This window comes from Eucyclogobius newberryi, unplaced genomic scaffold, assembly GCF_026437365.1.
Source record: "Eucyclogobius newberryi isolate DKJ021-1_F unplaced genomic scaffold, fEucNew1.0.hap1 SCAF_18, whole genome shotgun sequence".
Lineage (NCBI taxonomy): Eukaryota > Metazoa > Chordata > Actinopteri > Gobiiformes > Gobiidae > Eucyclogobius > Eucyclogobius newberryi.
Genome location: NW_027315812.1, coordinates 17126511 through 17152045, shown reverse-complemented (window position 1 = coordinate 17152045; position 25535 = coordinate 17126511). Strand labels below are relative to the sequence as shown.

Below are 25535 nucleotides of genomic sequence, written 5' to 3'. Positions count from 1 at the left end.
TAAGAAAATAAAGAGGTCAATTGTTGTTAAAACCCAGTTCGTTGCTTGTTCCTTTTATTGCCCTACTTTATATTCCAACTATAGCTTGACCAGACACTTCTAAGGACACTTCACTTGGGCAATCCTCACCTGTTGTTGGCCTAATTTAGTTCCTTAGAAAGTCACTGGCAAAGCAGCAAACTGAAGTGCAGAAATGAGATTCTCCTGAAATATATACAGAAGTTTAAATATCGTATTTCTATCATTTCTTGCTTGAAGACAGAGAATAACAGCGACGTTTGTTGTTGTCCGTTCTGTTTCACTTATACAGTAACACCAGTATCAAATATAAATCACTGTGTTCTCGGGACTGCTTACTAACGGGCTAACACATACAGAGACTGCGTGTTGGGTTTGAAAAGCAGGCAACCGTCATAATGCTGACATAGACCTTACTCCTTACCCTATAAAAATGTTGTTCACGTGTTTCACTGTGGGTATCGAGAGGCCGAAGCCAAACACAACGCATCGAGAATCAATATTGGCTAGAATATACAAGAGCATAACCACGCTGAAGTAAGCAACATTATGAGTCCGTGGTTGGATTATAAATTTGGCCTAACGTCAAGGAGAATTGCGATCTGACACGAGCATTATGCCAGTCTGTTTATAGCCAGCCCCTTCACTCGCACCTGATAAAGAAACTTCAATATTGACCTACATCTTCTTTAGCAGCTGGATTTTTCCCTCTGTGCTTTAAAATATGCACTGCTGCCCTCATGGTTTGCAATACTTTCACAGCATGGCCATAAACGCACATCATCTGTAATGGCATTAGCATAGAGAGCAGGAGTTTCATGGTTGGGGCTTTCTGTTTGAGTCTTATTTTATGAATAAGGCAGTTTGCATGCTAGATTCATGGCCTATTCACTGTGTTCTGACCACAAGTCCCATTTAAAAGCACGATTTATCATGCATCCTAATGGAGGGCTGCAGTCTGTAGCCTCAGTGGCTCTGGACTACTCCACACTCCACTTTCACGACAAGCACTACTTTTTAATCATATTCAAACTTTCTCCTCATAAAACTTTCCACCCCTTTTAGCCTCTTATTTCATGCCTCATTTTATTTTTCCATTTCCTAATCTTGCCATTACTCTCCATAATCTCTGCTCATTAGACGTAGCTTTTCAAAGTCCAATGTAATGATGTGCAAATGCCTAAAAAGAGTATAATTCCCTTGACATTATTACATAAACATAGGAACTAAAGACACTTTCTGTACAAACACTTTACATATATCAGAGACATATAACTGATATTTTTTTATAGGCAAAATAGATAAAAATTGTGCTTGTGATTTGTCTTTCTTGTAATTATGTAGTCACATTTTTATAGTTTTATGAAGCCTATTCATTATTTGTAACAGTTGATATAGGCCACAGATTAAAGGATGTTTACCCATATTTTGCAGGATTATAAAATGCCTGTGCCAATGTTGAGTAAAACAACCACATGAAACAAAGTTCATCCCATGTTTGGCCACATTTTTGGATGAAAAAAAGTGTTTTCCTGTGGATTTCAACAAAATGCACCAAAAGCTTTCATTTATTTTGTCGTGCTGGCTCTAAGCGGGCGCTTTTTTAAATGTGTAAAGGTCTTAAAAGGTCAAATATCAGATAAAACAAACAAAAAGGAAGTCTTTTATTTTAACTTTTCAAATATTCAAAACTATAGTCAACAATATGACAAAATAAAGAGCAACTTAACAAGACCATTATACAATTTCAGTTATCTTGTCAACATTCAACCAATCCCTCTGCTTCCTTGATATTTATGACAAATTATTACAGAAGAGGAGGCTCATACTTCATAAATAAGCTCTGATTATGTGTAAACTTAAATGCAGAGAGAAGGACAGACATAGAGTGAGCCTAGGAGCTGTTCCTGTTTGGATTGGGGGACTGGGGTGAGGGGCAGTGATTATTTGCTGCTGAGGTAGCACCGTATTACACAGGAGGATTTGGAATGCCCCAGATAAAGTAATCTATGATTAACTGGGGCGCGGCTGGCTCACCACTCTGCCAACAGCTGTAGTCAGGGGCGAATTACAAAACGATGGCATGTCCGAACATTTCTGATGCAGCTGGAAATGTATTACAGCAAAAGGAGCAGAAAGGTCAAAGGTGAGCAACTGGCACTGAGGGCACAGACAGAGTGAGATCAATTCAGCTAAACTTGTGTTCGTCACATTTGGCAGAACAGGGCTGGAGGGTCCCATCGGGAATGTGGGCAAGGGGCAGCTAAAGACGGGGGTCACTGGAGTGATTGCCGCCCTGATTGCTGTAACAACTGTCTGACGGGATAACAAATCAAATAATAAAGATGGACAGTGCTCCACAAGCCGGGCCGCCGTCTCAAATTGATTGGCGGCGCTGGGAGCTAATACTGCCGGGGCTTCTCTGTCGCAGTCCATCAGACGTCATTATCACCGGGGAAATGTCTGCACCGCCCAAGGACTCCATCCAAAACGACAAGAAATACACTTGAGCATTTATCCTAAAGCCCCAGCAAATATGGTTCAACACTGTGTAATAGTAAACACATCCTTAATCCTCCCTGTTACCATCACATCCGAGTGTTGCACCGCAGAGCTGATTGGAGTGCTCTACGTCAGTATTTCCACTAAGTGCACCAGCAATCATCTTTAAACTGGAGTTTGTAGGACATCAATCATCTCGGGGTTACAAGGCCTTCTGCACATTTGTCCTTTTGATGGAACATCTAAGGAATTATAAATACTAGATACTTGGAGATTGTGTTTCGATAATTATCTGCCTTGCTCCTGAAAACCTCACCGACTGCTATTTTTATGCCGTGGCGCTATTAGTCATTTATGTGAAGGGCCCTGTCATTGAAAATCATTTTCATGTCTTTAGACAGTTCCTCTGTTCATCCAAATGATGAGGGCATTGCCTGAGGGATGAACGGGGCCAGAATATATCATGGAGACAGACAGATTCTCAATAATGACACTATAGTTTTATAATACTTTGCAAAGTGAATGTATTTTGTTCCCAAATTATGACTTTTATAAATAGATCCTCTGATTAGTCTGTTTGACGACTGCCTTGTTTGGTTTCAGGGGATGTTCAAGTCTTTGCTAAATTAGAAGTTGGATGTTCATTATTTCTGCCTCAGAGTCTGTAATGTGGCCGTGCTTTTGCTGGCCTTGGTTCAGTGTTTTTTAGTGAGTCTGGTTACAAATAACATGATAAAGGAATTGTAGTCATGATTTTAGATTCTTTCTTTTTCACCCAGTCATTCTCCTCTCATGCTCCTCTCATGTAGCCACAGCTGCCCTGGGGCTGACTGCTAGAAACATGGATGCCTATCTGCAAACCGATCCTTCACTATTGGCAAGGTCTGCAGCATTTCTTGCCCAAATATAAATATAAATATGAACAAATATGCCCCCATTGGAGCTGGATGTTACGATTATTCAGTTTATTGATAATTGTGATGATTCAAGTCACAACATATAATTGTGGGGGTAGCAGTAATGACAGATATCAGTTCAGTCTCTACATAACTACATAAAGTATGTTCTATTTGGTTGTTCATTCAATTCAATCTATTTTTGTAACGCCCAAGATCACAACAGCAGTTGCCTCAGAGGGCGACAGTGAAAAACAGATTAAACAATGTTAGTGAAATGTTCATGTGACAATACGATTACATTTTCATTCAGAAATCCTGATTAAGGCTAGTGAGGAATGGTAGTTTGTTAGTCTTGTGGAAGAAAGCAAATATCCATGTTTGTTCATAGTGTCAACAATCATGAATAACGGTGAAATGGCAATGTTTCTTCAGATAATGATCAGTATTATAAAACATTAATCTTTGATATCATGACAGCCCTTTCTATCTCAGTAGATAGATAATGAATGAAAATCTACTCTGTTTATATGCTTAGGAAACCAATTTTGTTCTCTTATAAAGTGAGGCAATTTGCACATAAGAGACAATAATGACAATTCTCTTTTCACCGCTGTATTTAACTTTAGGTTCAAAAACACCTGTCACTAATCACTGTCAGTGTAATCCTCCTCTTTCTCTGTTGTACATGAACTTGCAGCTGTTAGCCAAGTATCTCCTGAAGTGTTTACGGCGCCACAAAAACGGGATCACCTTTGAAATGTTCTCTTCGGCGCTGCGACTTCGTAACACTACCCCACTGATAGACCCATTGTTTTAGGCTTGGAGAGGCGCTGCGCTCCTCTACCTTCTAAATAAATCCTTATCGTTCCCAGATACAGTGCACGTCCATGCAACTTAATATCAAAACAAGCTATTTGTAGTTCAGCCTGTTTCCTCCCTATTTAGCCCAAGGTCGCACACACCCAGCCAGCAGGTTATATTACAGAGGAATATAATTTTTTGAGTTGGCTGGACCACTTTACATTCGCTTATACTCAAGAGCCCCAATCAACATCTAGTCTTGTCTGAAGTATATGGTAATGAACAATTAGCATAGCATATGGCAGCCACATTGTTGGTAAAGTTACAGAGACAAATCTTCACATTCAAACATGTTATTGCCCTAAACTCATTTGATTGTCAGTAGGATAGTCCAAATACCCCAGATATAAACTATTATTTAAAGTAAATACACATTGGAATGACGTAAAATGAAATCACAAGTCGGACAAATTTGGATCTCAATGATTTAGTGTTGAAAATGACTTTATGGATGTGTTTATAATCACCTTTGTGGTAGAGAAAGTATCCAGCGTTCACCTCAGAAGTAACACTAACACCACCAGGAATCCTACACTTGGACAATGTAATGAACGCACAATAAAACCCGAGATTCAAATGTGAAGTAACCCAGTATTGCTACCGGACCTTGACAACATTAATTTCGACTGGTGGACCACACAAGTACACGCCTGGGACTAAAAAGACATCTTGTTGCCGCGATAGTGGACTGCAGACGTACATTGAATTAGGGCGCATGCCTTATCACTGGCTGTTAATTATGTGACCTCCCTTCATTAGGCTGCCAATAAGATAAGGCCGTCCAATTACGACAATAGAAGAGCAAGAGTTCATATTGTTCAAGGGGATTCCTGAGAGGGAACGGCTCAAGTTAAGCACAAAAGACTTACTGTGATCTGCTTTTCATTCACCCACCATGAGACAAAGCCTCAGCCAGTGTGACTCAGAGTGGAAAAGTGTTTGCACTTTAATATGTGTGATGAATCCTTGAATTCAATATCTAAAACGGAATGTTTGGATGATAAAATATGGCTAGTTCCACTCAGTGGCACTAGCCACTGAGTGGATAAAATGTGCAGCATGCCAGGCTCAATGTGCAGTCGGCCACAACGTCACAAGTTGGATTCTGGCTCGGATAATGTGCTGAATAAGTTTAATGTCATATGAGGGAACATGCAGGCAAAACAATAAAATATCCATGGAGACGAGCATGTGACAAACCCTCGACCTGAACAGTTACATAGTGAATGAATTAATGATTCGGACTATATGGGACAGAGAAAACAGAAAACATAACATAAAATGTAAATTTCTGTCTTTCTCTCATTCTCCTTGTTTGTGGGAAAAGGGAGTTGCACAAAGTAAATTAAACGTATTTAGCCCCACCACTTACATTACAATAAAACAACCCTAAATAAAATCTGCACTACTGTACTAAATATTAGCATGAAAACATACTTATTTGATATATAGTTGAACTGATTTTTATTTTGACGTCGCTTGTCTTTCATATTATGCTACAGTTTAACACCACTGACAGAAAAACGAGCACCGAGCACGAGCTACATTAGAGTGATTATAAGCACCCCTTAAATTATGTTTTCCTTCCCTTCCAAAAAAATGTGCAGTATATCTCCATTACCATTAATCATCTGACATCTTTAATAATTTAATAGAATATTTAAATCCAAATTATTCTGCCTTGTCTGAAGTTATAAGTAGCACAAAAGTCAACCTAATATTAACGTCAAAAATATATATTTTTTCAGGAACTACTTTTGAATTTTCTTCTTTAGCAGCTTTGTCTGTCCCACTCTCTCTATTGGCATCACCCGAGGCCATAGTCTCCGTCACATCTGTGTAATTACAATCATGTATGAGAGTGTGTGTGAAGAAGAGCCGCAGTGGCCTGAGAATAGCTCTGACAAGTGTGAAACAGGCAAAATTAAGTTCTCTCCATTCAGAGCCTCTAGTTCTCATTATGCAGCAGCTATATCTCTGCGCCCGCCTTTGTGCTACTAAAACTACTTAATCTGAGCGCTACTATGGCTGCACTACTACTGCTATTCCTTTGAGTTGTGGTCCCAAAAGGGAATACAGAGTGGCTTTAATTTAGCAGCAAATGTGGTAATAGCCATCCAAAGAGATTCACATCGTGTGTTAGTGTTTCTGCCAAAGAAGCAGTTTTGTTTCATTTTATTGGCTTAAATAGCGCTGCACATACAACTTTTTATAATAGGGTAATGCCAACTGATTTTCCCTTTGTGCCCCTTTTGCATTTGTTTTATGGTTGATGCTGGGAGTAATCTTCAATGCATTAGTGTTGGCTGAGTAAAATTTAACTACAGCAAAAGCCCAGCTTGTAGCACGTTTGGGACGTATGGGTTTCACAGGTCCAAAGAGTCTTTTGAAAGTAAGTTGGCTGAGTAAACAAAATGTGAAATGTCTTTCTTCACCAAAACAAAGCTCCTGACAATTTTCAAGACTGACTTTGGGCTAAATTTGTTCTACAAGTCAAGCGAGAGATTCACAGAAACATTTGTAATATCTCAATTGTTGGAGGCGTATATTCTGTACTTATAATTAGAACAGTGTGTATATCTTCTATATAAATAATAATAACACAAATTGCAAAGCTGATTAAAAAGAACAGAAAATTATAGTGTAAACTCCCAAACAATGGTAGAAAGTGATATTTCTGCACTTTTGTTTTTCATTTTACAGTCTATTCACTTTTTGTACAATATATAGCTCCTCAATCACAACATTATATTTATATTTTAGCATATTTTTGATGGAACATAATATTGTCTGTGTATTGTTATTAGGATATGACATCAAGACAATTCACAGGTATTTTTAATTTTTTTATATTGTTGCCCATTTCATGTTCTAATCCATTATATTCAATTATATTTTCCAGGGGGCCAGATTTTTCAGAGAGCTATTGTCTGTGGACTGAACTATAAAACTGCACCACCATTATATTATTTATATCCAATATCCACAAACAACTGGCAATTATACTACTCAACAGAAATCAACAATAATGATAATGATGATGAGGATGATTATGAGGATGATGATGAAAACAAATGAACAAGCAGCAGATCATAGCAGCAGATCTAGGACTGGACCTGGTCCTGAACCAAGACTGAACCTACTGTAGACCACATCAGGCTTAAACAACATCATCTTTCTCTCTCTCTTTCTCTGGTATAGCGTAAAACACATACTTTGAAGACGTAGTACAGTACATTGCGGTAATATAACACTTTATGGATACTAACCGCCATAAAACACAGAAGAAGAAAAAAAAGGGCTAGACCACAGAATCTGAACCAGGAATATACGTTCTTAAATATAAATGACAATAACATCTTTGAGGGTTGAAAGCATAGCACAGTGGTAGTGAATAACAGAGCTATCATACTGCACTAAGGGCAAACTCAGCTTAACTGTGGCACCTCTGCTGCTGCTGCTCACGGTGGGCCAGAGACGACACGTTTGCCAGATTTCACTGCAATATCACTTAGTGGGCCAGATTTGTCCTGCGGGCCGCCAATTGAATACCCCTGTTCTGATCTGTTCACGAGCTAAGACTTCTGTGGTAAAATTAACATAATATTACATAAAGACTTTAATAAACAACTAAATAACCCACAGACTCACAGATATCAGAGATTTTGACATAATCAAATTCATAATTGTGAACGTAACATAATTATTTGTATTTATTAGTTGTTTTTTTTTTCTTGCATTGTGACAATAAGAACATATTTTTCTTAATAATAATCACTAAAACCTCAATGAATCAGAGCAGTTCACATCTAAGTCTATATTACTGCTACTGCTTTCCATAAACACCATATAACTCCTTATGAATAAAGCATTGGAAAAAATAAATTACAGGCTAAACCCAATTATATTAAAAGCAGTAAACAGATGAATTATTTACCCACCTGTTTTCTAGCTCTTGAATGTCAATCTTTCATTCAGTTGCTTGGGTGGGCCGGGCCTAGATTAAGGTGACTCATCTGTCTCTGCATAATTCTGAGAATCACAGACAATAATGGCCCCATTTGAACAGCAAATAGTAATTGAGCAGAGATTTGTACTGCTCTACTTAATGCATACAGCTTTGTGAGACTCTGCCGCACTGTGCGTGTCAAGAATGAGCCTTCCAACAGCCAAAAACCAGCAAATCCAGTAATGATATTGAAAATAGAACATTAAAGGCAGTAGCTGAAGTTTAAAATATCTGCTATTGCAGTTGCAGAATGTAACTTTTCTGTTTCTCATGGAGATGTTGTTGCACTGTCTGGAATATTCCACAATATGTCATTAACTTATCTGTCTTGCTTTTATTCAATTAACAAAAAATGTATTCTTCAAAAATACCTTGAAAAATATGCATTCTCATGGTGAGTGGGCTCGACTCTCCACAGACCTGACCTGTAACTTGGCCTATTGACGTCACCTGCTTTTCTCCGTGGAAAGTTTAATGTTGTATTGTGGCACATACCAGGTAAAGCGATAATAATATTTGTGGATACAAACAGGTGGACTAGTACCCTCCAGCAACAATGACATAAGACTTGGACAGTATCATTACTTCCTAATACAAGCTGAGTTGTATAAGATGAGGTAAAAATGTAACTTTGTTATCATCAGAATATAAACGTAACAGTCATCTCATTAAAATGAAAGGCAATAAGTGACTTTTTGGGTGGGAATCTGACGCTCATATCCATGGAGATGTCATGGCATTGCCTGAATGTTCATTTTTATTATTTTCATGTATTTGTTTATTTGAATGCAGCAGCATGTATTAACTAGATGTGGTGCAATGGCAACAAGCCAAATGACTGCGGTACACAAAATCCTCAAAATTTACCAGAAACTATCAAAGACACACAAAAAAATACCTGAGAATAAAAACTACCCTTGTGCCCTTGTTCACTTGTAATACTAGTATTACTAGTTGCAGGAGGCTAAAAAATAATACCATGTTGATGTCATATTAAACATAAATATGTAGAGAGTCAGAGAGTGTAACCATTTTATGAATCATTAATTGGGACGTAATTATCCATTCCTACGACTGCTGATTGGGGCTGAACAATATGGCAAAAGGATTGATGCTGTGATATTGCTGTGATATAAGAGATAGATACTTTCTATGGGCAACGTTATCATGTTTTTCCAATTCCCTCATTTGGTGAGATAGCACCAGGCTGGCTTAAATATTTATCATAGCTTTACACCAGTGAAGTTAAAGAAATTGGCAATGTTTTAAAAGTACACAAACATCAATCAATCCCAAATCCAGATAATTACTGCTTTTGTACGGTGTTGTGTGGAGGGCAGGGGTGAGGGAGCGAAGTCCAGGAGAACTGGACCTCTCTGGAGCTTTGAGCTACACCGTCTGTAGCTTCTTCTTCTTCTTCCTTCCTTCTTCCTCAACAGTTGCTGTGTTTTTTAAAGGCTGTAACTTTCATTTCCAGCCCTTATGCCACACAGTATATCTCTCCTGGGAGTGCCTGAGAAGAGTAAATGATTTTAACTGTATCCAAGAGTTTCACATTTTTCACCCTGGACAGGGGCCAGCTCGTCGCAGGGTTAACACAGAGATGGAGACACACAGACAAACACTCTCATTCATTTACAGTTGCCAATTTACCTCACATGCATGTCTTTGGCCGGTGGGAGGAAGGAAGGATGTTTTCATTTCTACAATAAACACCAACAAATGATAAACATCCATCCATCCATCCATTTTCTACCGCTTGTTCCCTTTCGGGGTCGCGGGTGACTGGAGCCTATCCCAGTGACTTCGGGCCTTAGGCGGGGTACACCCTGGACAGTGGCCAACTTGTCGCAGGGCCAACACAGAGACACAGACATTACAGACAGTTCACGCTCACATTCATTCACTAGGGCCAATTTAGAGTCACCAATTTTTACCTAACACATGCATGTCTTTGGACGGTGGGAGGAAGCCGGAGAACCCGGAGAGAACCCACGGTAACACGGGGAGAACATGCAAACTCCACCCAGAGAGATCATGTGATGTTGGTCTGGTCCGGGAATCGAACCCACGATCTCCTTCTTGGGAGGCAAGAGCGCTAACCGCCTTTGCCATCGTGCACAAATGATAAACATATAATTAGTTTACAAAAGTGCAGACTATAACTCCATCTCTTCTACCTGCTTAGAATCTTCAGAATCTACAGCACGAAACTCCTGTATATTTCAAACCGGGCAATGTAGTGTATTCATTCCAGTGCAGTGAGGAAAGTTGTAAACAGCGTTACATAGGGAAGACTAAACAGACACAAAAGGCTTTATAAACACACAATGCACTCAAATTCAGGATTACAGATTGTTCATCTTAAAGCCACAAACCACTCTTTTGAAGACAGATCCGCAGATTGCGTATGATTCGTATGCGTAAAGTCTTGTTTTTCTAAAACAGTATCCGGTGACTACTGAATCTTTTTCTACAATTTTTATTGTAGAATCCCCCAATCCCCAATCACTGGACTTAATGACTACAGGCCTGTGGCGCTGACGTCTGTAGTCATGAAGTCATTTGAGCGCCTGGTCCTTCCCCACCTCAAGTCCTTCACCTCCCCCTGCTGGACCCCCTGCTGTTCGCCTACAGAGCCAACACAACTGTAAATGACGCCCAACAACCTGGCACTCCACATCAGCCTGCAACATCTGGACTCCCCGGGGACCAGGATCCTGTTTGTGGATCCAACTGAAACATTCTGCCACTGTAAAGATAGGAAAAATTGCAACTTTGACGACAAATCCTCAAAAAACGACTGGACCTAGGAATACCACAAATCATGAAACGTGCCGAAAAATTTGAAAAATCTTCTATGATAAAAAACGACAAAAACAAATGGTGAATGTGGAATGTTTCCATGTTGTCAATGAACTACTAATGCTTTAAATACACCAGATTTAGAATTTGCCATCTGTCGTCTCATGTGACATAATTGTAGTCACAGGTGTGTGTTTTTTTAAAAATGTTAAGATTTTGGCCCGTAGGCTTTATTAGACAGGAAAGACAGTGTGAAATGGGGGAAGAGAGGGAAGTAAATAGTCACAAGCTGGATTCGAATTCACAACACTGTGTACTTGTAGCCTGGCAAAATGAATGCTGTTCCAATGTATTGCCTACATCCGGGTCCAGTATGTAGGTCCAACAGTCTATATATTATAGCAAATACTTTCTGTTCTTAAACTCATCCACTCAGTCAATTGTAGACTCTTTCCTGTTACTTTAGCCTTTATATTGACCTCTCAGCTCAATAGAGAGGATCAAATCAACACATGTGCACCACAGAGGACTGATAATGTTTTTCACTTCCACTTTCTTTGCAGTATGTATCCGCTTTGCAGGACTATAAATATACAGTATGTGACTCATAGGATATCATTACTGCAATCAGCATCAGATATGGGAGTATTATTAACATCTTCAACAAAATTGACTCATCGCTCAGTGTCGCTTTGGTGGCACTGGATCATCATTTATAAAGTTTTTATCAAGTTCTTGAACAAAGTAATTTAAGCTTGAAGTTATTGTGCTTTCCTTTTGTGAATTCAATGTCATGTTCAGCGAAGTCATTTTGCGTTTTCTACCATTAGCCACCTTCAAGTCACTCCAAACTTTGCTCAAATAAAAAAACGCACCAGAGTATCAAGTATTGGGCAGGACGGTAAGGCATTTTATCAAAGATCCTTTAAATCTGGACTGTGGAGTGTTTTAGATGATACAGTTTTAACTTGGTAAAGGTCTATATTAGGACTAAACTAGGACCAAACAAAGCCAGCTCAAACCAGGTTTAAATGTATGTCAAAGCCTAGACTAAACTTGGTCTAAACCAGGACTACAGGATCTAAACCAGACCAGACCACTTAGTACTTGAAGCCAAACTTTGTGCATCTTTGTTTGTGAACTTCAGCTCGACATTATCTCATTATCTCAAAGTTGTACGTCTCTAACTTCGCCTGTTGGTTTTTTGTGTTCAGATCTTCCGGAGGTGTTGGCTCGTGTTCAAAAAGGCATCGAGTAAAGGGCCGCGGCGGTTAGAGAAGTACCCAGACGAGAAGGCGGCCTACTTTAGGAACTTTCATAAGGTAACTGCACAGAAACACTGCACACGTTACAACAGCCGATTCCCAAAGCTAAGGATGCTTCTAGAAGAATTACTTTGACAATATCAGACAATACAAAAAAGGCAAACTGTTATAACGTATAAAACTTATTAGTAACACAATCTGTCACATTCATGTGCATATAACTGATAGGAATAGAGTGTTTATTTTTCCATTATTATTATTATTATTAGTAGTAGTATTATCTTGTCTTACGCTAGCAGTTTTTTATTTTATTTTATATTTTAATTTAATTTATTTTTATCTTTATTTATTTTTCCCCTCCATCCCTTGTTGGGAAATTGGAGGTTTTGTCTATAGGAGTTTTTGTTTATAAGAGTTTTTGTTTATAAGAGTTCTTAAGTTATATGTTCTTTTCCTCTATATCTACCTGCGTTGCAACAATGAAATTTCCCCATGTGTGGACAATAAAGGATTATCTTATCTTATCTCAGCTAAAAGTTTCCAAGACTTACACAAATCTGTGTTGGCTTTTTATGATTGTATGTATGTTAGCGGTTCAAAACAACTGTCTAACTTCCAAATCCTTAATCATTTTTTACTTTGCTCCAATAGCGCTTTGAGTGGTACAGGGCAAGTTCAAAAAGGGTAATGTTCAATTTTAAAATAGCAATCACAAAACTTAAAAAAATATATATTATAGCGTTTAAAATAATATGCTCCACTAAAGAACTCAATTCAAGGAAATAGAATTCAAATATAGTCTACGGTTCGTGCAAAGGCAATAAGTTGTGCACATTTCTAACAATAGCTTTGGTTGTCTTTATATCAGAGCTGCGGTCTGCTCTTCTCAGATGATAGAGTTAAAAGTCCATTAAGACACATTTGGTAACTTTATCTAGTCCTCAGAGGGCCTTTTTCCTTTCCTTTAGGAGGCAATAATCCCGCATATGATATCTCTCTCCACCGCCGAACGCTTTGAAATTCTCCAATTATGGTTCATTACAGCGAGAGAAGCGGGTGTTAAAGGGGTAGAAGCGACCTAACAGTGCATAACAAGGAGGGTTCTTACAGTCAGCGCTGACTTAGTGCTCTGTAATAAAGTGTCTACAAGCCGCACATGAAAGCTGCGATTCACAACTGCAGCAAGTCCACAAATGGCTGCGCTATATATAGAAAATGTGACCTTTTTGCATAAAAGTAGCATAAAAAACTGGAATAGAATCATCGTTAGCAACATATTCCACTAATCAATTTATCAACATTGTCAACGTATTTTTTTTCAGAGTGAGCACCACAAATCAAGCGCTAATTAAATGTTAATTTACAAAAAACTCAAAATGGCCTTTTTAAGTCATTGCAGTTTACTCTTTGTATACCAGTAGTAATGTTTTCAAAGCCACTATTATTTTACTGCAACCAAATATTATTACATCCCTCCTGGATAAAATCTACAGGACATTATGTTCATTGATAATAACATAATGTAACGAAAAGAAAAACACTTTTTTCAAAACGGGGGTATCAGCTTTTGCATTTGATCTCAGTTTTGTTTTGTTTTTTACCTGTGACTAACTCGATCAAGCGAATGCGAACTTTAATTGTCAACATTTTCAAAATTAAATTAACAACTTATAACAAGGGCCTATTTTTTTCTCCAAATGCCGGCCAAAAATGAGCCCTTATTCAAAATGAAGCTGTCCTGAGTCCAAAGAAACGGCTGGACTCTGATGAGTCTTTCATGTCTAATTATAAGTGAAAACATGCTATACACAAAGGAAAATCTGATTTTCTTTGTTAAATATGAGGAGAAGTATGGCGTCTGTGCGGTGTTGGGAAGAATACTTTGAAAATGTATTTAGTTACAGAATACTGAATACCTGCATTCAAATGTATTTTGTAATGTGTTTCGTGGAGAACTGTATTGTAAATACACGGCATAGGATAGAACTGCTTTATGTTTGGGTTTCACTGTTTGTTGTGCAATATTAAGAAAACCTTTATCACAGATTAGAGAAGGAAAAAGTTAGAGCTGTGTTTTCTATTTTTCTCACTAATTCTGTACCGTTCAAATCCTATTCTAAATTCTAAATGTCAAGAGAGAGAGTTACTGTTCTGGAAAACAGTTCGTCTAAATGAGTATTTTGAATATGTATTTTCAGTGCTTCCCAACACTGCTGGAGGCCGGTCTGATGGACACTAGATTGAGCATTTTTTGGGTGATGACAATTCATCTTTCAACGCTGAAGCAAATTTCACTTAACATGAGATTTTGGGACTTATAAAGTACAGACGGAATGGAAATAAGTGGGTTGGAGCTTTATTTAACATGCCTAGCAGCTTGATAGTTCCCTTGGTGATGGCGGAAAAAAAGGAATAAATTAGGCCGGCCGTTGGGCCCACCGCCTCTAGTCAAATTAAGTCAACATCTAATTGTAACATCCCGCCCGTATTAAAAAAGTGTCCATAGACATTTTCACGGTTGCATTACAATTCATCTCTGCACACACTGGTCGTACCCGGAGCACATCTTGGATCCACTGGTTTGCTGGCACAGTAGCAGCTGTGTGTTTGCCATACAGCGTCTCTCTGCTTACTACATCATGCTGTCACACGGGGCGTCCTGTGTGGTGGCTCCGGTCCCCAGGGGCACCTTGTACGCCCGTTCTGTGGAGAGTGAGCGATGAGCGCGCGCATGCACCGCTGCACCTGATAATGCATCGCCACAAAGATCAAGAAAAGGTCCCAACTAAGGGCTACATTCAACGCCGCACTGCTTCTCAGGCTGCACCGGTTGCTGGTCCACACAAAGGAATTGGCCCCTATTTTTAGTTTCGACTCGTCACGTTTCTTCCTTTTCGGTTGTTTTCTGTGTTTTCTGCGTCTTTGTTTGAGATGCATTGGTCGACACAAGCTCTGAATATTTTTAGCCCTCGGAGAAAGTTGTTTATCTGCCCACAACATTGTCTTCGTGCTGACAGTTAAAGAGGAGTGGAAGCTATAGTATAATAAATGTGCATGTGTAAATAAGACAGGCAGCAAAGAAAAGTAACTCTTTTTTGTATGAGATTATCTGACGGAGGAAACAGATTAAAGAGAATGGGAATGAGGAATCCGGCTCTTTATAAATGACTCACTTTGCCTGGGCTTTTGCCTCAGGCGCCAGAGGAAGGTTGAGCCACACAAGCAACGTTAAAAGAAGATCTAAACTCACAACTATCTGAGGAGGCTGCTACAAAGCCTCGTGCTGGGTAAATGTATGATATTTTGGCCTGAGGACAAATGTAAACTTAAATCACATCCTCAATGAAAATACAAAACTTATCTTTTGAACTTCCTCCATCTGTTAAGCTCTCTTGAAGTGCATTTCGCTGAATTGGGCAGTGTTCATCTGGTCTTTGGAGGAAAAAGCAGTTTAGTTGCCGTCAAGAATAGTTATTTAGACAAAGTATTTCTGACAAGTATTACGGTTAAAGTTCATTTGAAACATTTGAAACGCTTCTAGGATAATTGACAAAAGACTAAATTTCCAGAACATGTTTGTAAATATCTAAAGGTTTATAGAATTTATGTAACTAAAAATACATCATGTTATTTGAAACTATGATTCCTCAGAAACTGCAGTCTTTGTGATTTGCTAATTGCAACCATTCAAATTACAATTAATCTTACAGTCGAATATTTTTTTGTCTTAGAGGACAAAATGTAATGCAAATAAAAATAATCAACTGCAGTTAATTACAATAACACAAGATCCTGTGAGATAAAATTGCCAGAGGATTGTACGCACGAGGAAAATGTCTTTTTCAGCTTTTAATTGTTCAAGAAGCAGCGCTACAATAACAACTAAAGTAGCATCTTGTGTTCTTTTCACATAGTTTTACTTTTTACACATATTTACTTCAACACAATAGAGACTAGTTTGAATAGAGCCATGTCCACGTAAAAGAGACATTGATTCCATGTCACGGCCTCAGCGAGAGTAATCACTGCTGCACTTGTTGTATGTTTAAGCGGTCTGTTCCTTTAACCTTTAACATCGGAGCTGGACTATGTGGGCAGCGGTCCCAGTTAATTCATTCCTAACAGTCTGGCAGAGTTCCCGCGGTTAACACACAATGGACTATAATAATGTAATGGGCCTTATCTCCCAGGCAGAGCGAGCGCACCGAAGACTGTTGAACAAAATGGCCTGTAAATGCGGGTGATATTCAATTAAATGTAATCTTTTCTTCTTTCCATTGCCGATCAATCTGCCGCTTAAGTGATTCAGATGCTTTTGATTGCTCTGCTCCTGATCGACTAGGACTTGTCTCAAGGAGAGCCACTTGATCGGCGCATGCACAGGGTATAATCATCCGCTGTCTTTGTCCACAGAATGCTTTTAAAGTAAACACAGAGGCAGGGCAGGCTAAATAAGGCTAAAGCTTATACGCACACTCGCTGTCAGGTATGTGGAAGTCGGCAGAAGTGTAGACGCAACTATGAGCATGACGAGTAATAGGAAGATTTGTAATAAAGATGCTGAGACCAAGCAGACTGTTCTAATTTGGCTTGAACAAAGGGACAATTTCATCTGCACATAGAGTGACCATGTCGGTGTAATCCCTCATTCGTCCAGGCGTGTTCCATAGTAGAAAAAGCTTCAGTTGTAGTCATCTGGACTCAGTTTGAAAAAATAGACGTTTCGACTCTCATCCAAGAGTCATTGTCAATAACAGAATTTAGGTCGAGAACTCCGATATTAATACTGTTCTGTGGTAAGACCCGCCCATTGGGAGGAGCCTTCCTGAAGTAGAAAGAGTTGTTTGTTTCAACAGAAACTCCCCCCTTGTATCTACCGAGCTAGCCTATTCAGAATCTTAATGGGCTATTAGAATCCTCTTTGTCTTTGTGAGACCCTGGCTCAACCACCCTGAGTACCTGATTAGCATCTGAATGTCCTTTACCTTTCCAGGGGTTCAGAATCCCATTATAAATAACAGGAAGATGAAACCTAAGCCCTCCATTTCTGTTTAAAGAAGGTCTTTCTTTTTTAACAAAAATAGCTTCCTTGGCTCCTCTTTCAAACCATCTTTTCTCCCTGCTTAAAACCTTCACCTCACCGTCTTCAAACGAGTGATTAGAGGCTTCAAGATGGAGATGCACGGCGCTCTGAGGTCCTGAACTTGTATTTCTTCTGTGCTGATAAAGCCTCTTGTGTAGAGGCTGTTTCGTCTCACCTATGTAACGTTCTTTACAACTTTCTTCACTGCATTGGATCGAATAAACTACATTGCTCTGTTTTTGAGTCGGCAACTTGTCCTTAGGGTGAACCAGTTTTTGTCTTAAAGTGTTTCCTGGTTTAAAATAAACAGGGACTTCGTGTTGTCTAAAAATTCTCTGCAGTTTTTCCGACAGGCCAGACACATAAGGGATAGAAACACCCTTCCTTCTCTGTTCAGTTTCCCTTTTGTCCTGCTTCTTGGTTCTCTTCACTCTGTTGAGAGCCCAAGCGGGGTAACCACAGGCTGAGAGGGCATTTCGGACATGTTTTTCCTCTTTCTTCTTGCCCTCTGAGCTGGTGGGCACACCTTGAGCTCTGTGTTGTAAGGTTCTGATCACACCCAGCTTGTGCTGTAGTGGGTGGTTGGAACCAAAGAGCAGATACTGGTCCGTGTGTGTAGGTTTCCTATATACTTCTATTTGGAGTTTCCCATCCTCTCCTCTGATCGTGGAACAATCAAGAAAGGCCAAGCGATTCTCCTTAGCGTCTTCTCTTGTAAACCTAATATGTGGGTCCACAGCATTGATGTGATCAGAGAAGGTTTCCAGCTCTTGTTTCTTGATTGTTACAAAAGTATCATCGACATAGCGGAGCCACAGTTTTGGAGCTATGCCTGAGAATGAGGACAGTGCCTTCTTCTCAAAGTGCTCCATGTACAGGTTGGCCACTATGGGAGAGACGGGCGAGCCCATGGCACAGCCATGAATCTGTCTGTAAAATTGTCCCCGGAATTGAAAGTAAGTGGTGTTCAGACAGATGTCCAACAGTTTACATATGTGTTCAGGTGTCAGTTTGGTCCTTTCCTGTAGGGTGGTGTCTTCCTGCAGTCTGATCCTCACTGCTGCTACTGCATCTGTCTGAACACCACTTACTTTCAATTCCGGGGACAATTTTACAGACAGATTCATGGCTGTGCCATGGGCTCGCCCGTCTCTCCCATAGTGGCCAACCTGTACATGGAGCACTTTGAGAAGAAGGCACTGTCCTCATTCTCAGGCATAGCTCCAAAACTGTGGCTCCGCTATGTCGATGATACTTTTGTAACAATCAAGAAACAAGAGCTGGAAACCTTCTCTGATCACATCAATGCTGTGGACCCACATATTAGGTTTACAAGAGAAGACGCTAAGGAGAATCGCTTGGCCTTTCTTGATTGTTCCACGATCAGAGGAGAGGACGGGAAACTCCAAATAGAAGTATATAGGAAACCTACACACACGGACCAGTATCTGCTCTTTGGTTCCAACCACCCACTACAGCACAAGCTGGGTGTGATCAGAACCTTACAACACAGAGCTCAAGGTGTGCCCACCAGCTCAGAGGGCAAGAAGAAAGAGGAAAAACATGTCCGAAATGCCCTCTCAGCCTGTGGTTACCCCGCTTGGGCTCTCAACAGAGTGAAGAGAACCAAGAAGCAGGACAAAAGGGAAACTGAACAGAGAAGGAAGGGTGTTTCTATCCCTTATGTGTCTGGCCTGTCGGAAAAACTGCAGAGAATTTTTAGACAACACGAAGTCCCTGTTTATTTTAAACCAGGAAACGCTTTAAGACAAAAACTGGTTCACCCAAAGGACAAGTTGCCGACTCAAAAACAGAGCAATGTAGTTTATTCGATCCAATGCAGAGAAGAAAGCTGTAAAGAACGGTACATAGGTGAGACGAAACAGCCTCTACACAAGAGGCTCTATCAGCACAGAAGAAATACTAGTTCAGGACCTCAGAGTGCTGTGCATCTCCATCTTGAAGCCTCTAATCACTCGTTTGAAGACGGTGAGGTGAAGGTTTTAAGCAGGGAGAAAAGATGGTTTGAAAGAGGAGTCAAGGAAGCTATTTTTGTTAAAAAAGAAAGACCTTCTTTAAACAGAAATGGAGGGCTCAGGTTTCATCTTCCTGTTATTTATAATGGGATTCTGAACCCCTGGAAAGGTAAAGGACATTCAGATGCTAATCAGGTACTCAGGGTGGTTGAGCCAGGGTCTCACAAAGACAAAGAGGTTTCTAATAGCCCATTAAGATTCTGAATAGGCTAGCTCGGTAGATACAAGGGGGAGTTTCTGTTGAAACAAACAACTCTTTCTACTTCAGGAAGGCTCCTCCCAATGGGCGGGTCTTACCACAGAACAGTATTAATATCGGAGTTCTCGACCTAAATTCTGTTATTGACAATGACTCTTGGATGAGAGTCGAAACGTCTATTTTTTCAAACTGAGTCCAGATGACTACAACTGAAGCTTTTTCTACTATAGAGTGACCATGTTCAATAATACAGAGGTGTTCTGTGATGTTGAGACCAAAGCCAGAGCAAAAGAGAATGTTAATAGAGAATTCAAGAATGTATTCAGGTGTTAATATGTCAGTATTATATATATAAAGTCAAATCAAAGTCGTATGATAACGGCATTATTCAGAAATGTGCTAAAACTTTACTGTTGATGATGTGGTTGAACATAAATGGACAGTAAAATTCAAAACAATAGGGCAGAAATTTCCTGTTTTAGAGAAATGTTGTAAATGTTTTGAAACATTTTGCAACATTTGGATATTGAGTATATATTTTATAGTAAAAAAGAAAATGTTACAAAAGAGCAGTTTGAAAAGAAAAAGATACGTTGTAAACTTTGAAATAGGGTATAAGGTGATATTTAATTTTTTGTGATTAATTTGACTTGAGAGACATTTCCTATTTGTTTGATAATCGAACCTCAACTAAAGACACATTTGTTGAACTGACATGTTGTCTGATTATTGTTACCGGGATACTCCTAAAATAAATCTGGTTACAATATTTAGAGGAACTGTAAAATCAACACATTAGTGCAAAAATAGAATTAAATACCTGTATTTGAAGGCTTACATTACAAATATGGTTTATTTTTATTTCTACCCTGCATTTGTTTTATTTGTTTTGTTATAAACTACATACATGTTATTAAAATTTAGTGTATATTTATTCATAATGAGATTTAAAGTTTAATATAGTGTGTCACAAACTGCAATGACAAGAGATATTACACATACGTAGAACATCTCAGTTGGACTTTCCTGGTTAAATAAAGGCCAATAAAAATAAAACAATAAGTTATTTGCTTTTCAAAAATGTTTCTCTACATGGTCCAAAGATACACACACAATAAAAAAAAGAAGCCTTTATGATTAGATTGCACACCGTTCCCGCACAGTGACTATATTCTCCTGCACAAGTCGTATTTAAATGCATAGAGCCTGTCTTTGCTTGCACCTGTCTCACCCGCCGCTGATCCCGGCTCATTCACTCTAATGCTGCTGTCACTGCCTTCACAGATCACCGAGCTCCACAACATCAAAAACATCACCCGCATGCCGCGAGAGACAAAGAAGCACGCCGTCGCCATTATCTTCTGCGACGACACCTCCAAGACATTCTCTTGCGACTCAGGTAAACCCGCTTCTGAAATAGACGTGTATTTTGTATTGAGTTACGAGGCGCGAAGTGGAGGCCTGTGTTTCTGAAAAGTTTGGTAAGTATTTTGTGTGAACTGCGAGTGAAAGGTCAGAGCGGAGAAGACGAGCGGAAAACTGAGGCGAACTGGAGTTTAGCAAAGTTGTGCTCATTTGCCGCTGCGTTGCGAGAGAGAGCTGTTCCTGAATATCGATTTCTAAAACTGCAGGTACGACGAACAATATTGGGGATAATTTGCAGCGTATTTGAGCCCAATTACGGCGTGCAGCCAAATAGATTTATTTTAATGTGTGAAATGGAAGACCAACAGAGTGCGTCTAGAGAGTGCAGTTTCTTATTCAGGTGCAGTACCTTAAATAGCTGCAGCTTCTTGAATATATACATTTTTTGCCGACCCTACGGATACACTGACCTCCCAGAGTCCTTTACAACCTGCAACCCCATCATTTACACCAGTCATTCACGGCTCCTCCAGAGGGAATACACGCGTATCCAACCATACATACGCCTTTGGAACACGTGCACGGTGGAGCGTTTTGTAAGCACTTCATCTTGAGAAAGAAGACTCCCTGTCGTAGAGTCAAGTAAAGTGAAGTTGTTTTGCAAGGCTAGAATGGCCGGTTCGATTTGGGTTAGGTTACAAGAACTCTTATCTACATTTGGCAAGCTTCCACCAAAGAAAATAACAAGTAAATGGCCAAAATAAAGGCATTCGATAACAGACTGCAGGAAAGTTTGCAATTGTAACGTGTGGATCACTGTGTACCTGCAACTGTTGACCCCAAAACAAGTCAACACAAAGTTAAATGTCATGTTATAATGTCAGTAAGTAGTGCAGCATGTTATGTGAAACTAGGGGTCACTATATTGAATTTTAGTGAATGTTGTTTTGAAGATATGCACAATTTGAATGTCAAGTAAATCGTTTTTATAGAAACAAATGCAAAAAAGAAATAGAAAAAAAAGCAATGTTTTACACTTTTGAATAAGGGTAAGAAGTGATATTTTAGCTCTTTTGTGATACGTTTTACAGACAATAATATGTCAAGTGTAAACAGTAAAGTGCAAATGTTATACAAGCAATCATAGTTGGTTTATTATTTGTATGTTGTTGTGCGCACATAGTGATGAGCAGATACTATGAGTCAATCCGAGCGTATCAAAGAGCGCATCGACTGAATGTGAACCAATAAAAAATGTGCCAGGGATCCTATTTCGGTGTTGAGTAACCACGGAGACCAACCTCAAGCCAGTCTCCTGTTCAATTGTCACATTTTCTGTCACTCCAACTCCCCATTCCTCGCATCCTGTTCCACGGTCCACCTCCGCTCCCGAAAAACAACCTCCTCCCACCACATTTTGTCACTTTGCCTATGCGCTGCCGTGTGTTTGTTTATACTACAGATTTTCCACTTAAAGGTGTGGGAGTTTAGAGGCACTTAAAGGCTAACCTAACGCTGTATAAGAAGAGCTGAATCCTGGGAGCTGTGCACTTGGAGCTAAAAGTGCAGCGCCGGTTCTGCTGCCTCTGAGTCTATACGCACATCCTCCATATTTCCTTGTGTTGTGTTCAAGCGCTCCAGGCAGCAGCAGACCTTTCCTTCACCCTTCAAAGTTGCAAGAAGTTCTCCCATTGGACAGCGGGGTTGATTTGACAAACAAGCTGTCTGTTACAAAAAGTGAAAATCCATCTCGGCAGATCAAGACCGAGAGTGCGGTGACATATGATTAATATAAAGGGAATTGCTGCTGTCTTTTTGATATCGTCTACATGACTAGCTGTAGCGCCGTAGCGGGTTATTCCACTGAGTTTGGTGAGAACAAGCTTGGCGGTGATAAACAACTCCGGCGCTCGGCTCATTTCATAGTTCAGTAAGTTTTAGCTGGAGCTTACAGAAGACAACTGGAAATATGATTCATTGTAAACAAACTGACTTAACAAAAACAGCAGAACTTTCAGACTGCAAACTTAAATTGGTCAATATACTGTGTGTGCTATTTATGATGGACAGAATTGTACATTGTGTTAAATGTTGGTGGTCCACTGTGGTACAAATATGAGGTTTTCCTTTTAGTTTTATGAATCTGTAACATTGTCATTGGGTATTTTTGTGTGTGTACAATATTCCACAGTATTGCAATGTCATCAAGCATAGAGGTTTGCTATATATCAAAATGTACATAATAACCTGAATGTTCTTTTGAAGATATGCAACATTTGAATATCGATTATATAATTTATTGTTTTAAAAATAATGCATACAAAAATAAATGATAAAAAATAAATATAAAATATATTATATACCGGTATATATATAAATAGATTCATTTTTGCTACTATTGCTCACCCCTAATCCTGCATTTATTCAATCACGCGCATTTGTGGCAAAGCAATAACATCTCCATGGAGACAAGCTGGTGGTGGATCACATGGGCACCTTAAATGAATGTTAAAGTGAATGAAAGTGTCAAGTCTTGTTTGTGTTGCTAGTTTTCTGTGTACACATTTGTTAGACGGAAAGTCCTATGTATTCCTTGAAGCATTCCTCGTACTGCACCCTGATGTCTGTCACTAGAGTATGACTCTATTTGTTTCGCTCGGTTTACCAGGAAAAGCACTGACCACCTAGCGTCCTGTGGTCTGCGGTCTTCTAACCTCGCTGCCGCTTGTATCTGCACCCAATCGATGCCATTGATCCCCGTCCTGCAGTTACAGTCAGCTCATGGCCAGTGCATGGGGCTTTTTATTGTGACACATTATGGGCTGCTCATACACCACATCAGCCTGGTTTAAAGGGCTGTAAAATGTTGATGACGCATTTAAAGGTGTGAACATGCTTCTTGTGTTGTGTTCAGAGCTGGACGCTGAGGAGTGGTGCAAGTTGCTGTGCGTGGAGTGCCTGGGCAGCCGCCTGAACGACATCAGCCTGGGAGAGCCGGACCTGTTAGCAGCGGGAGTGCAGCGGGAGCAGAGCGGTGAGTCCACAGTGAGTCCACAGTGAGTCCACAATGAGTCCACAGTGAGTCCACAATGAGTCCACAGTGAGTCCACAGTGAGTCCACAGTGAGTCCACAGTGAGTCCACAATGAGTCCACAGTGAGTCCACAGTGAGTCCACAGTGAGTCCACAATGAGTCCACAGTGAGTCCACAGTGAGTCCACAGTGAGTCCACAATGAGTCCACAGTGAGTCCACAGTGAGTCCACAGTGAGTCCACAGTGAGTCCACAATGAGTCCACAGTGAGTCCACAATGAGTCCACAGTGAGTCCACAGTGAGTCCACAATGAGTCCACAGTGAGTCCACAGTGAGTCCACAGTGAGTCCACAATGAGTCCACAGTGAGTCCACAGTGAGTCCACAATGAGTCCACAGTGAGTCCACAGTGAGTCCACAGTGAGGCCACAATGAGTCCACAGTGAGTCCACAGTGAGTCCACAGTGAGTCCACAGTGAGTCCACAGTGAGTCCACAATGAGTCCACAGTGAGTCCACAGTGAGTCCACAGTGAGTCCACAATGAGTCCACAGTGAGTCCACAGTGAGTCCACAGTGAGTCCACAGTGAGTCCACAATGAGTCCACAGTGAGTCCACAGTGAGTCCACAGTGAGGCCACAATGAGTCCACAGTGAGTCCACAGTGAGTCCACAGTGAGTCCACAGTGAGTCCACAGTGAGTCCACAGTGAGTCCACAATGAGTCCACAGTGAGTCCACAGTGAGTCCACAGTGAGTCCACAATGAGTCCACAGTGAGTCCACAGTGAGTCCACAGTGAGTCCACAGTGAGTCCACAATGAGTCCACAATGAGTCCACAGTGAGTCCACAGTGAGTCCACAGTGAGGCCACAGTGAGTCCACAGTGAGTCCACAGTGAGTCCACAGTGAGTCCACAGTGAGTCCACAGTGAGTCCACAGTGAGTCCACAATGAGTCCACAGTGAGTCCACAGTGAGTCCACAGTGAGTCCACAGTGAGTCCACAATGAGTCCACAGTGAGTCCACAATGAGTCCACAGTGAGTCCACAGTGAGTCCACAATGAGTCCACAGTGAGTCCACAGTGAGTCCACAGTGAGTCCACAATGAGTCCACAGTGAGTCCACAGTGAGTCCACAATGAGTCCACAGTGAGTCCACAGTGAGTCCACAGTGAGGCCACAATGAGTCCACAGTGAGTCCACAGTGAGTCCACAGTGAGTCCACAGTGAGTCCACAGTGAGTCCACAATGAGTCCACAGTGAGTCCACAGTGAGTCCACAGTGAGTCCACAATGAGTCCACAGTGAGTCCACAGTGAGTCCACAGTGAGTCCACAGTGAGTCCACAATGAGTCCACAGTGAGTCCACAGTGAGTCCACAGTGAGGCCACAATGAGTCCACAGTGAGTCCACAGTGAGTCCACAGTGAGTCCACAGTGAGTCCACAGTGAGTCCACAGTGAGTC

The 25535-nt window shown here is 40.4% G+C and overlaps 1 protein-coding gene across 1 annotated transcript in view; it reads left to right on the top strand.

Annotated features, from left to right (window-relative positions):
• dok6 (docking protein 6) overlaps window positions 1–25535 on the top strand; it is a 60967-nt gene that overhangs the window by 17616 nt on the left and 17816 nt on the right. Inside the window, exons 2-4 of the mRNA XM_072450733.1 lie at window positions 12309–12416; window positions 20962–21076; window positions 23957–24076. Of these exons, the coding sequence (XP_072306834.1) occupies window positions 12309–12416; window positions 20962–21076; window positions 23957–24076 (343 nt within the window). The remainder of the gene's footprint in view (window positions 1–12308; window positions 12417–20961; window positions 21077–23956; window positions 24077–25535) is intronic.